The 14,320-nt window shown below is 42.6% G+C and overlaps 1 protein-coding gene across 2 annotated transcripts in view; it reads left to right on the top strand.

Moving 5' to 3' along the window:
* The window catches only part of LOC311016393 (protein phosphatase 1 regulatory subunit 37), a 94,116-nt gene that overhangs the window by 49,434 nt on the left and 30,362 nt on the right, over positions 1–14,320 (top strand). For both annotated transcript variants that reach the window (XM_084014052.1, XM_084014051.1), the window contains 2 exons: positions 2,081–2,222; positions 2,988–3,154. In XM_084014052.1, coding sequence (XP_083870178.1) covers positions 2,081–2,222; positions 2,988–3,154 — 309 coding nt within the window. The remainder of the gene's footprint in view (positions 1–2,080; positions 2,223–2,987; positions 3,155–14,320) is intronic.

Genomic DNA, 14,320 nt, shown 5'->3' with positions numbered 1-14,320 from the left:
CACACACACACACTCTGGAAAGTCCCGCCTCCACACGTTTCTCTTTAGACCCCTAATAACACGCATTCCTTCTGCCTGATTGTCAGAATAAACTGCACCTTCCTGTCATGTGAGTGGCGATTGTGGAAGTCAAAAGGCTAGAAATTAAAGGCCTGCCATATACAATCTCACACACTGCTCTTGTCTCCCCCAGCGTTACCAAAAAAAGGAACAGTTTGTTTAAATAATAGATGTGTGTTAGGAAGGGGTGCTCATGTGGCCTGCCAGTCACAGGGATAAGTAGATGTCCCTGCAGGCCGTAATGATGATAATTAGACCCGTAGCTGGTCGTGTTGAATATGATGACAAGGAGAGCTGTTATTAACCTTTCTGCTTGGTCTATGTGCTTCTCCGCTCTGTACTTGTGGCTTGTTGGCTTGTCTTATGCGTTGTGTTCACACCAAACACAAAGCACATTTTCGGGGGGCTTTCCTCCATGTAGACACCAACAAGGCCATCAGTTATGACTGAAATAACCACTTTTGCTGGTTTGTATGTGCTGTGAAGTCCCAGATATGCCGGGAAACCAAACGCCGTCCTGTCTAGGTTCATAACATCACCCAGAGGTGCTCGGTGAATTTCACCAAGCTGTATTGACTGTATCAAGCAAACAACTTTTAAACTGCTTGTTTTCTGAGTGGAGTTTGGATTGATGGGTGCTACACTATGCTGTCATTGTAGCTGCTCCATCAACACTAAAAATAACATCATCTAGATATAAATATGGCTGCGATGTTGTTTGTACCATAGACAGACTATGGTTTCTACAAATACATTTCTACACATAGTTTGGTCTGATCTCTGTACTAATATCAGCTACTCTTGTAGAGCTCTGGCTCCCACAGACACACGATACAAGATGTTTTCCTCCATTACTGATTAAGTGATGACAGGAGTAGAATCTCAACAAAATGAAATATTTCAACTCGCGTGAATAAGAAAACGACACACTTTTTGTGTATTCGCCTCCTACCTTTCCTTCGACTTTGTATTCAATTGTGCAGCATGAAAAATTTGCTCCACGTTTGGTGTGAACACACCTTAACTCAATGGGAGCGGATGTGGGACCTGACTCCCAGTTCTACAATTTGTCTAATGACGTCTGAATTTACCCTTTGTTAAAAAAAAAATATCTGAGGTGAATATGTCATGGAAGGATCTCCACTTTTTTTCTATGTAGTGCTTTTTTCTTGTTGTTTAAAGCCAACATGTCATGTGTGAAAGCATACTGTGTTTTTGTGGTGGTTTCACACTAGTACCCCCCTCAAACTTCTCACACCAACCCTCCTGTGGTTTACATTTGACAGGCTTCAACCATGCTCGACTCTCACAGTCTCAACCACGCAGTGGCCTCTTTAATTGTCTGCTATTATCCCTCGTGCATATCCATTCGAGATGCTCTTCCTCCCTCTCCTCCTCCCCTCTGCACCGGAGAAGCTCCTCGCCACGCGTTGGATGTCGCGCAGCGCCTCTGTGTGCGCAGGCGACTCGGCGAGGGAGAAAAAAAAGGAGGGGACCCTCTCAAGTGTGTTTGTTGTCAGCGTGGTGCAAATTAACTCAGAAGAAGACGCTCTCCGGGTCTGTCTGGTGCCTTCCTGGCTTCCTTTCCGCCCCCTCGCTCCCTCTCTCTTCAGAGCAGTGACCAGAGGAGTTTAACAAGGGTAGCGAGGCGAGGGGGCAACCGAGGAGTGGGTGGCGCGTTTCTCATCAAGCTGTTGGGCAACATGGGCCTCTTGTGCCCCAGACACCCCCAGCTTTATGCGCCAGCTAATCAACCTTCAATGCTAATGTGGCTCTGGAGAGTGGAAACAGAAGTTCTGAGCATTTAACACAAGAGGAAACATTTTGAAAAGGAATAATAATCACCGCATAATTATAATGATGATTAAAACTTCTCAGCGTTTCCACACTGAAAGAAGCACATAGTCTAAAGCAAAGCTTGATCATGGGGTAATGTCCAACATACTTTATTTGAAAAAAACAAGTCCCAGTTTGAGCAGTTTAGTCCGAGGTAAGAGCTGAGATGAATACTGTTTTTCAGCCTGTGCTGAAAGTCTTGCAGGTCCTGGATTTGGGTGAAAACCTCCTGGGGAACGAGGGGATGCAGGTGATCAGGGAGCCTCTGATGGGGAACTGCTCGCTGCTGCAGCTCGGCCTGGCCCAAGCCAACATCACATGTGAAGGTACAACAATATTAGACAATACAAAGTAGATTAGGCACATTAAAATAATCAATATTTTTTTTATTGTTTTTCAATATAATCTTCATGCACGATATTACTATATTTCGTATATTTTAGACCTGGGACCTGGATCTGATTATTCACTTGATTAATTGTCTGATAATTAGTCAAAACAAAAAAGTTAATAGTGGAAAATGACCATTGCAATATCACACAAGAGATTGTTGTGTCCAACCAACAGTCTAAAACTCAAAGTGATTGTACAATTATCAATACAACTGCCAATTATTCAAGTCAGCCATGTAAGCAGTCGATGAACTTTGGCTCTAAAGACAGAAGCAATGTTGTCTTTTTAAACTGGTAATATGTTTAAAACTACCGTTAACCTGTTTTGCCCTTAAATTATTTTGTCCATAAACAGAGCTGCATTATTAGTTAACAGAAGACTTTTCTTTCACAAATACTTTTAACCACTCTTTGATCAATCATCTAAACTCATCAATTCCCTCGAATGCTCTAATTTGTAGCGCTTGAACCAGTGTCTGAAGCCGGACCATCAATTTCTAGTTAAGTGAGCTTTAAACCAAACCACAGTGAAACAGTTAGGGGTTAAAGTCATATCTAGCATATAATCTACAGTCAATACAAAGGTTAATTAGGGTTCCAAGCCAAGAGAGTGTTTCAAAAACAAACTAGCCTTGCGATCACCAGGGCAAGCTACTAGGCTAGCTTTCTCTCACATTTCCATGTTCTCCTTTGGTGAAGGTGCGGTGGCGTTGGCAGAGTTCCTTGCAGAGAGTCGTCAGATTCAGCGGCTGGACCTCCGTCAGAATGAGGTGAAGGTTGGAGGCCTGATGGCCTTGTGTCTGGCCCTGCGGATCAACCATTCTCTTGCTAGCCTGGATTTGGATAACATACTCCTGCAGGAGCACGTAGGTCATAACATTGTAGATCTGTACATCTAAATCCCATTCAGTTGAAATAAAGCTTGCAGTGATTTAGTCTGAGCGGTTACGTTGGGTGTCGCTTAGTTACATGCTGTATTCTATTCAAGTTAGCTATCAGTCAGTGCTGGTGAACTAGGCAATTTCCTTGGGCAGAGCGAAATGTTAGCCTACTATTCCTGAGCAAAATCGCAGAGTAACATCAGTAACTGCAGTCTCACCATTGTATGCATTCTGTTAACATAACAAACTGATAAGGAATGTGTCAATCATGCTGCAACTGCATGATTTTTACCTGTCTCGACTCCAGCCCCCAGCTTTCATAATCTAATGGTAGCCTGGCCTACTGACACCAAGTTCCATTGTCTTCAATATAAGCCAAGCAGAAACGTTGGTAAAGTGCCTTGAACCAGGGACGGACTGGGACTAAAAAACGGCCCTGGACTTTGACTAGGCCCGGCCCAAAGCAATCGGCACGCGGAAACTCAACAACAACAACAACAATAACGCCTGGCATGAGTGTCAGTGTTATCCATTCTGTATTTTTCACTTTGAGGAAGAACGGCACGCATTTGTATCACTGATCAGCTAATCACCGGCGATCAAAACCCATTCAGAGTGGTAGGCTACGTCACCTCCGGGGTCTAGTAAATCCCTCTGGGGCTAATGGAAACAAGGCGAGTGAACGGCCATTTGAGAGAAACTTTCCGAGCGGCCACATTTTACCAAAATTCTTGATTCTGTGCTGCTGCTGCTACTACTTCTTCTTCTTCGGGGCAGCTGGCATCCAACTTAAAGGTGCATTGCTGCCACCTACCGTACTGGAGTGTGAAACAGTAGATTAGCAGGGGGAAAAAAACAGGTGATGACTGCGTGGCGGGTGGTGCGGCCCGCCGGCCGTCCTGGAGTACCGGCCGTTCTGTGATTCTCCAGATCACATAGATGGCCAGTCCGCCCCTGCCTTGAACTTGAAATCCCTCTGCTAACCATCAGGGGACAACTCCTCTGGTTGGAAAAAGAAGTCTGGTTCCATGGAAGTCTATAAGAAAATGACACTACTTCTCACTGGATTTATTATCTCAGTAAACATTGCAAACATAAGTTTATGGTTTTATGGTATATTCACTACTTTCAAGTCTTCTTCAATACAGCATGATGCTTATTCAGCAAATTATTGTTTCTCTTTTAGGTTCAAACAGACCATTAAGGATGGTATGCCTTAGGGAGGGGCTACCTCATGATAGGCTTCTACCACAGCGTTGTCCAGTCTGGTCGTATTTTTCAGCATTCGGTTGTACTTACCTCCACCTTCTAATGTCACTTCTGGATGTAAAAAGGCAAGATGGTGATGGACAAAATGCAGAAATAATTTGGAACTAGGCTACTGGTGTTAATACGTGGACTTGTTTAGTGCATTATTTAAATATGCATCAGTAAAATGCCTGCATACTTTAATATTGTTGACAATGCGGGTACACTAGTGTTGCTATTTGTGTTTTTGGTACATTATATAGGCTGATGTGGTCTGTTACAGACATATAAGTGGTCATAGTCAGTGTGACGTCATTCATGAGGTCACCATTTTGGATTTTTGCTGTCACCATCTTGGAATTTGGGTATTGCCATCTTGCAATCAGTGAACAGAATTTTCACTGCGGAGGAGCAACAGCTAGAAGCTAAACAAAGTTAGCTTCCATAATGCAAGGTAAACCTACAGCTCAGTGTTAAAGTAAATCTAGTAACTAATTGCATTGGTAGTGATGGTAGCGAGGCCGTGGTAGCGACCTGCCAATCACAAGGTAGCCACGCCCCAAAGCATGGCCTGCATTATGGTCTATTAGACTCTAAATGGGACCATATTTTACTAAATGGACATCATGCTGAAACAACAATTGGTCAATTGATTGACCAATTACTCAATCAATTGAGACCAATGATTACAATTTTCACTAAGGTAATACATCAAGTGGAGTCATTTTTAAGAAACTCTATTAGACTTATTTTGTCATCCTGAGAAGTCACCCCCTGATGGCCAGTAGAGGGAATGCAAGTTTAAGGCACTTCATATTTGGCTTCACTTTTCAGAACCTGTGGTTGCTGCCTGGTTGCAAAGGTTGGCATAATTGTTTTTCTGCCTAAAGCACCAAAAGTGCATGTGCCAGTCCTGCTATCAGTAGACCTTGGAAACAGCTGTGTTCTTTGCTCTTCTTTCAATGATGAAATACTCTCCAGTTCTAATAGAACTGTGGCTATTGTAGCATCTACGCCAACCTCTTCAGAAGCCGCCAATGTTGTTTTGAATGAACTTCATTGCGTCACACACACACCTTAACGACCCCATAGCTGCCGATAGCTGTTGATAAGGCACTGCTTGGTCACTGCTAAGACACTGCTTGGTAGTGGACTTTAAAAACTTGGGGCTTTTTTTGCGATAAATTATTTACTTTCACACTAAAAGCTTAAGATATACACAGTAAACAATGTGACTCTAAACTTAAAACAGAAAAAAGAGTAATATCAAGTAAATAAATAAAATAGTTTATTTTTTAACACCTCTGGTTTGTAAAGGCCTTTACTTGTAACCGGATAAGATAGATTGTATGATCCCATGATTCTCTGATCTTGTGATATCGCAGAAATCCAGCTGCCGTGCGAGGTTATGACCTTCTATTCTCAACTTTTAAACCAGCATGGAGGGGAAATACTGGAGGCGCTCAGAGAAATGGAAATTTGAACATCTATGATAACTCCATCTGCTGCATGTGATAATTGAAAACTGTCTACTAATTAGACCTTGTGGTGGTGAGACTGTTGTCAACAGGATTATTCAAGGCATAAAAACATAACCTGGTGTTACGACTTGTGATTTGAAGAGTGTGAGTCGACCTCCAACCTGCCCGCTGTCATAGTAAAATGGTTACAGCTCTGCAGGCATTTCAATTACTATTTAGGGTGAAGAGGTACTGGTGACTGAGGATTACTTGTCCTTAACATCTTGTCTTTTGTGATGTATTAAGACTCACTGTGGTCTCATTTGTCATTTGGAGACACAAGTAAGTAATTTGTGTCTCAGTTCATCAGTGATACTTGTGTCCCCCCCCCCCCCCCCCCCCAAGTATCACTCTCCCCCCACCCCCAACCCCACCCCTCCTCTACCATCCATGACTGCAGAGGCCTGAGGAAAACGATGCCATAACTTTAATACATGCCCCTGCTGGATTCACAAAATAATTACCCACACTTGCCATCTGTTTGTCATGATTTTATCTCTGCTAACTTATTTGCATATTAAAGCATTAATTAAAATCTCCAAGGAACGGAATGCTTACTTTAAAATTAACTCTGAAGGCGATCCGTGCACAGCTTCCAAAGTTGTTTTATTTTTGTTTGCAGTGGTTTTCTGTTTGTCTGCGTGTTGTTTACACGATTAAGTCTGATTTTTATGAAATGTCTCCTCTGGCTAAAGTCAAGCGGCAAGATGCGCCAGATTTTGGGGAAGCGGCTTTTAATAGCCATGACGCTTCTGTGAATGTGTGTCATTAAAACTGGGACTTCTTCGTCGTCGCCCTCTTCCTCCTCTTCCTCACTTTTGCACACGCACCAAAAAGCCCCAAAAAGCCCCATATTGGCGGCTCTGTTTTCATGCTCCTCTAAGCCGCCAAGAGCGTGATTAGCATTTCCACCATCGTCGGGAGTTAGTGTGGCTGGATATTTTAAGAGAATGGTAATAAGGGAATTTTTAAGCTCTGTCAGGTTTCAGAGTAACACAGCTGGGATTTGTCTTCCCGTGGCATATCCAGGTGGGAGGAGTGAAGATTGTATTAAAAAGCAAATCTTTCCATCAGAAAACAGCGGGTGGCCAGATCTAGTGTTCTCGCTCAGTCACATTCCCAGGGTCGCGAAAATTTCATCCTTCTGAAGGGAAAAAAAAGTGTGGGTATGAATGTGAGTGAGTGATGGCGGGTTCAGTTCATGGCCGCTCTTTGGGGTGCGGGGGGGTCCTCTTGTCTTTGTTTACAAGAGTCTGATTTTTCATGTCTGTTGCCATGCTGCTCCATTTGATCACTGGCCTGTTTGCTGTTAATTATTAATTATTTACCCATCTAAAATATTTATGCACCCTGGCTCCAGTGGAAAGCAATATTTCTGAGGGGCAAGTACTCTCTGTAGCCACTGCAAGGTGGAGCTGTTTATACATCGTCATCAAGGGACTCTGTCAACCCAGCTAATGCACTAAACTTCCCCTGGCCAGCTCCGTCTTCATCGTGGGTCAGAGCCTCAGCAGCCTATTTACCCGTTTGATGCTTAAATATTTGGCTTTTGATTTAGCCAACGTGAGCGTCCTGTCAGCTGTCCTCCAGCAGAGGAGTTCAGTGATAATGCTGAATGTCGCATGTCGGCAAGGTGTAGCTGTTTGAGGTTGTCTCACTAAGTGATAATTACAGCAGCATGGAGTGTGTGTGTGTGCGTGTGTGTGTGTTCAGGAAGGAGATACAACCCAGTAGATTTGTGTGCGTTGACAATTTTTCTTTGTGTCACTCAGAATTAGATATGGGAGGATATGAAAATTTCGTATAGCCGAAATAATTAGATTCACAATATTATCCCAACCGCGTGTCCACTTTTCTCCCCTTTTCAAGACATTTTCCAGCAGCACTGTCTTCTGCATGGACATTAGCCTACTTGACAGTGTTGTGTCACAGAGCCTGCTTCTCTAAGCATGTAGCATCTATAATAGCGTATCAGCACAGGGCCTGCTACACCTGTATTATTGGAAAAAAATATTGTAAAATGAATGACCACCCTGCAATTTTCATACTTTATTAAGTCATCCCGTGGGCTGGATTGGACCCTTTGACGGGCTGGTTCTGGCCCTCGGACCATATGTTCAGCACCCCTGCATTAGAATTACTGCTCAAAGAGCTTGAAATTGATGCCTTTGAACATTTTCAAACTCTGTTGTCATCTTGGAACACCTTAAACAGATTGACTGCTGGACGCATACTGATATTATTGGTTGAAATTGGTCTGTAGTAGATGTGTCATATTTTGTTTTCCAGGAAGAAACAAATATTGGATTCTGTAAATTCTTTAAACCATGATTGATCTCCAGTGAGAAACAGCAGGATAAAAATATTATTGTAGACAAATAATGACAATTAGCAATATGGCGTGGTGAAGAGTGAAATACAACGAACCATAGAAAAAGAATAGGAGCAGAACGGACATCAAACTGTTATCAGTGGTCATTTGACTAGTAAAATAACAGCACACGTCAGTGAGTCCGGAAAGAGTCAGCTCTGGCAAGAATGTCTGGCTAGTTAACTTTGTAACTAGTTTGCTAGGTATTTTGTCTGAGCTGAGCTGCAGAGAGCCTGCTACTCAGCTCATTTTCTGTAAAAGGTGTTAATGAAAGAATTAGCTAGCTAGCTAGACAGATATCCACTTGTTAGCTAGCTGATTCCACTGCTTTAATGTTGCACTGAAGCATAACTTTGTAGCAACTAGCTGTAGTTCGGTTACTTAATATGGACAACAGTCGCACCTGCAACGGTAAAAATGGAAAACTTTAATTCGAATGGGAGTGTCCGTTCTACTCTTTTACTCTACCTTTTTATTTCTATGCAGTGATCCTTTTATCAAACAACACCAAAGGAAAAACAATACCACAAAGGCTACTGTCAACCCCCAAATTTATGCTGCCTTTGTAAACATTGTTTTGTGATTTTTACTTTTTGGTTTCCTTCCACGTAAGCGGTATACAAGCAGATATGCAGCCATCATGAAACATGGCCATGAAAATCAGATGTCTGATATTTTTTGATTTCCATGACAAAATCTGCAGTGGCTATTATATCATCCAACAAACATTACTATTCACTCCTCCACTTAGTCTTCTGGCTTTAGATCACATCTCTGTGCATGTGAGAGGTATGGGAGTGACATATGAGAACAGATACATGTGTTTGTATGGGTCTGTGGGGAGATTGCTGTGGGAAATACACTGCACAGAGGGCACCATTTGAAGGAGTCTTATTTTAGGAGAAGCGTGAAACAAAGAGGTCTCTGGGTATGTTTTCGGGCACCCTTCCTGTCACGGTCAGTCCCAGTAGGGTGGCTAGGTGACAGGACGGCCTGACCATGCATGTAGTCAGCACTCAGGTTTTGGTTGCATCATGGTGACACCGGCGCTCTGGGGAACAAAGTACGTAGGCAGACAACAGCAACCAGGCAGAACAAAGCTCCCAGCAACGCCTCAGAGGGCAGCGGGGAAACGGCTCTGAGCGGGGAGGAGGGTGGTTGGGGAGCAGGGTTCACACTGCTATCAGATCAGCCAATCACCTACTGGAACCACAACGTATACGATACACAGCCCAGAGAGCAGAAAGGAAAGACTGTTTTTAACAAATTTTGAATCACTGGAGAACAGCTCATTTCTGATGACCTAACAAAAGACATTCACCCTGTGAAGTCCCAGTGAAAGGAAAGTTAGAGCATCTTTATCTTCTGTTCTGTGAATATTCTCCAGTGATACAGAATATTTAAGTGGGGTTTCACTCAAATCATTCATTTTTATTTAGACTGCTAAACATGCAATACGGTTCTAAAGAGGACTCCACCCTCCCTTATCACTAAAAGTTACATATTGATTCATGGATGGATGGTTATCATATTGGTTGAAATTGGTGGTTATGTTATATTTTGTTCTAAAGGAAGAGAAGATTACTGTATTTTAATATAAATATACAAGGAATATTTTGTTTTTGTAGAATTTGTGGCATATTGTTGAAAAGGTTCGTAATATGACTGGTCATGTGATAGCATTACAAAAAGACACAAGACAATTGGGTGGTTTAAAGACATACAAACATTAGGAGGACATTAAGACAGGTACAGTCCACTACTAACAAAAAGAACAAAGCCAAAAAACGTAATGTATATATACCAATCAGCCATAACATTATTACCACCTGCCTAATATTGTGTATGTCCCCCTTTTGCCGCCAAACCAGCCCGACCCATCGAGGCATGGACTCCACTAGACCTCTGAAGTTGTGCTGTGGTATCTAGCACCAAGACGTTAACAAGATGTTAAGTCCTGTAAGTTGCGAGGTGGGGCCTCCATGGATCGGACTTGTTTGTCCAGCACATCTCAGTTGGATTGAGATCTGGGGAAGTCGGCCATTCACGTGATATAAAAGGAAACGTGAATCATCAGACAAGGCCTCCTTCTTCCATTGCCACATGCTCCAGTTCTGATGCTCACATGCCCATCGTTGGCACTTTTGACAGTGGACAGGGGTCAGCATGTGCACCCTGACTGGTCTGCGGCTACACAGCCCCATACGCAACTTTTGATAGGTATTGACCACTGCAGACCGGGAACAACCTCACAAGAGCTGCAATTTTGGAGATGTGCTGACCCAGTCGTCTAGCCATCACAATTTGTCAGTCGCTCAAATCCTTACACTTGCCCATTTTTCCTTCTTCTAACACATCAACTTTGAGGACAAAATATTCACATGCTGCCTAATATATCCCACCCACTGACAGGTGCCATGATAACGAGACATACAGTGTTATTCACTTTACCTGCCAGTGGTCATAATGTTATGGCTGAATGGTGTATATACATTATATATTGACTTTATATGCAATTGCACCACGGACAAAATTATCTTTGCTTTTGGTGTAAACGTACCTTAGAGTGTATATGGGAAACCCTGGTCAAATAGAACTATCTGGATACATAACACTGTCATTTTATATTGTTGTTTTTGGGTGAACTGACCCTTTAAGTAGAAAAGTGTGTCATTTTAAGTAAATATAATTACATTACAAAATAATTATGAATTGTAACCACCGACAGCATTGAAGAGAAGCAGTATCGTGTTCCAAAAGAAGAATACATTTTTTTAAAAGTGTCACGTCAGGGTTTCCAGTCTGCTATCAAATCAAAGCTGGACTTGACAGACTTGTTGATATGCTTTATGTTATCACACTACAGAATGTTAACTTTCAATGCCTTAGGACTCCTGTTGTGTCCGTCACTAAAATGCAATATTACTTGTGCAGAGAGTCAACCTTTCCTCCTTGTACCTCTGAAAGGGACGAAGCTGGATGAGTCACTCCAGCAGATGAGGGTGGGGGGTTGCTTAAAGGGAGTTGATAGGGGTTGGGGGGGCAATCCCCTGTCTCTCTCTGCAAACACAACAACAACAGCAGCAACACACTCCTCGCTGCACTCCTGATGTATTTTCAGGCAAAAACAGGCATATTTGCCAGCTGTGTAATTTACTGCGACTCTCATTTGCATATTAAAGCCTTAATTAGCCCCTCTGAGCGTGTGTGTGTGCGCCTGTGTGTGTGTATGAGTGAGGGGTTGGGGGGGTGTAGTGTAATCACTTGGACGTGTAGTCAAGGGAAGGGGTATGGGGGGAGGGATTAACATTTTGGGGTCTGGATTACGGCCGGAGGGGAGCGGATTCACTTCCTGCCCCAGTCTCCCCTGTGGACCGGCTGGTTCTGATATTGAGCGAGATGGAGCTCTTTGATGAATAACACTCGACACCTCTCCTTGTCATTTTTAATCACTCCCACTCTTCCAAACCAAGAGGTGTAACCTGCACTATCATGTGAAGAAGGGATGTGCTTCTTTTTTTTATCCTCAGTAAGTGGAGGTGATGGAAAACTGACATTCAGAAGAGGAAACAGTACATCCTGTTCAGGCAAACTGTAAGACAACTTTAAACACATAGTAGTAACAAGTGTTGATTGGAAAAACATGATTGTCCCCTCAATTTTCCTCTCAATCAGCTAAGAAAATCAGAGACTGTCTATGGTTCAAATAAGTTTGCTGTGGTATTTATGTCCATATGACGTTATTTTCAGTGTTGAGGGAACATGTTAGCATAGGCTAGCACTATCAATCCAAACGCAATCGTTTCGCATTGCTGCTTGTCGTCTGTTTTTTACAATAAAATCACGGCTAAATAGTTTATTTTGGTTCATCCATCAGTGGTTAACCACATGTCTTGGTAGATACAGTGAAACCAGATTGGTGAAATTCAGAAAAGGATAGCGCTTGGTTTCCCAGCTTATCTGTGACGTACAAAGCAGCAGTAGTTGTTATTTCAGCCATGATTGACAAAACCTCTGGTGAGTCAAGCTAGAGTGATGCAAATAAACACAAATTATTCCACAGTCAAACTTGGGCATGTAACAAGGCGAAAATTCCCTTTGCGTCTAACAATTTAAATTTTCAGCATTTCAAACCTAATGTCTCCTAATTTAGGGCGTTTTCACACCTGTGGTTCGTTTGCTCTGGTCCGAATCAGGGACTAACTTGTTACAATGTTGCAAATTGCCTTGAGTTTGGTTTGTGTTCACACGGCAGCATTCACAAGCGGACAAAAATGTTTGATGCGCGGGGAAACTGCTCTCTAATTGGTCGGAATTTCCTTGCGGGGAAACTCCCGGAAATAAACAAAGAACAGCCACCAGAGCGCTACTTTTCAATTTTACAATTGAGGGAAAGCTACGCGGGTTGCTCTTGGCCCTGGTCATTGTGTATTACGTCGTTTGCACTTATCACTGTAGGCAAACGGTACTGTTTGAAAATGAGGCAAGGCTGAGGCTGGAAAACAATGTCATGATGCACTGGAGTCGCCGACGATGCATATCAAGACACTTCAGGCGGAGGCGCGCATTAACGCCTGGTTCACACCGGCCGCTGAAGCGCCGCGAATAGGCGCGTAGCTGAGCCCGCTTCCTTTCCGCGCCCTTGTTAAGCGATAGTGTAGTTCACACCAGACGCGGAGCGCCGCGAATAGGGCGCTGTGAAGCGATCGTTTCGCCGTCTGCTCTATGTTTTGCGTGTGCCATGAGCGAACGCGTCGATTCTGGCAGGAAATCACACAAAGAAACACGAGACAATCCGGTCAATTTTCAAAATAAAAGCACTTTTCAAAAATAAAATACCGCGATTGACAAATGCGATCATATTTGTGTTTCTCAACTTGCACAGGGAAACAGGAAGAGACAATACATTTAATAAATGTGAAGAGTCGATAAACAAATATGTGTATTTCAACGGTACTCTCTCTCTCTCTCTCTCTCTCTCTCTCTCTCTCTCTCTCTCTCTCTCTCTCTCTCTCTCTCTCTCACTCACTCTCTCTCTCTCTTTTTTTTTTAAGTTTGTAATGTTTAATGGAAAAAATAAATAAAAACATAATACAAAACTACATCGATAGATAGATTTAGGCAACACAACTACTTGGTTTGAAAGGGACACAAACAGCCGTTTTTTGTCTGGTCTACCACCCGACATGGACTTCTATGGACTCATTTGAAACTCATTTGTGCAACGTATTCTCATGAATTTTTGTATGGAAACGTACGAAAAGTTATGTAAACATTTTTTGTGTATTATCCCACGAATTTTCGAAATGACACCAGTGAGCATGCGCAATTTTTTCGTGTTTTATCCTACGAATATCAAAATGACGCCAGTGCGCGTGTGCGATTCCCTGCAGTGAAAAATGGCTTCCATTCCTTTCATTCATAATGGAAAATGCAGCATAATGCAGCATTTTAAAGCTGTTTCGGCATTAAAGTACGTTTTGATGACATTCCTAGCGAAAAATATGCATTTTGTTCTCATATTAATCCTTCAGTGAATGTATATGATCTTTCGTTTGTTGGTTAGGTTAGGGTTAGGGTAAAAGTTAAGGTTAGAGTTGTAGGACCCTGGGATTGAACCGGCAATCTTGCGATCGCCGGCTAACCCCCTCTGCCTCCTGAGCTAAACCCCCCCAAGGTTATGGTCAGGTTTAGGTCTGATGGTCTTTAAATACCAGCATAAAGCGCATCGTTTACATGACTACGGCTCTGTGTAATATGAGGAAATCATATGAAAATATTGTGCTTTACTTTTCGTACTTTTTAGTATGAAAGCTGAGTGAGAGCAGCCTGATTTGTGATACGTCAAGAGCGAACCTAATCCACGACAAAATATATTTCCCTTGAAACATAATTCACTATGCAGTTTTGTTTCGTGTAAATGTACGTTTTAGGATACCAGGCTAAAAATGTTGGGAAATATACTCATTAGCCTTTTTTCAGAGGGTGACATGAGAAGACTGATAGTAATTT

Source organism: Eutrigla gurnardus (assembly GCF_963514095.1).
Source record: "Eutrigla gurnardus genome assembly, chromosome: 7".
Lineage (NCBI taxonomy): Eukaryota > Metazoa > Chordata > Actinopteri > Perciformes > Triglidae > Eutrigla > Eutrigla gurnardus.
The sequence above is the reverse complement of the archived record's forward strand: the minus strand, read 5'-3'. Positions and strand labels throughout refer to the sequence as shown.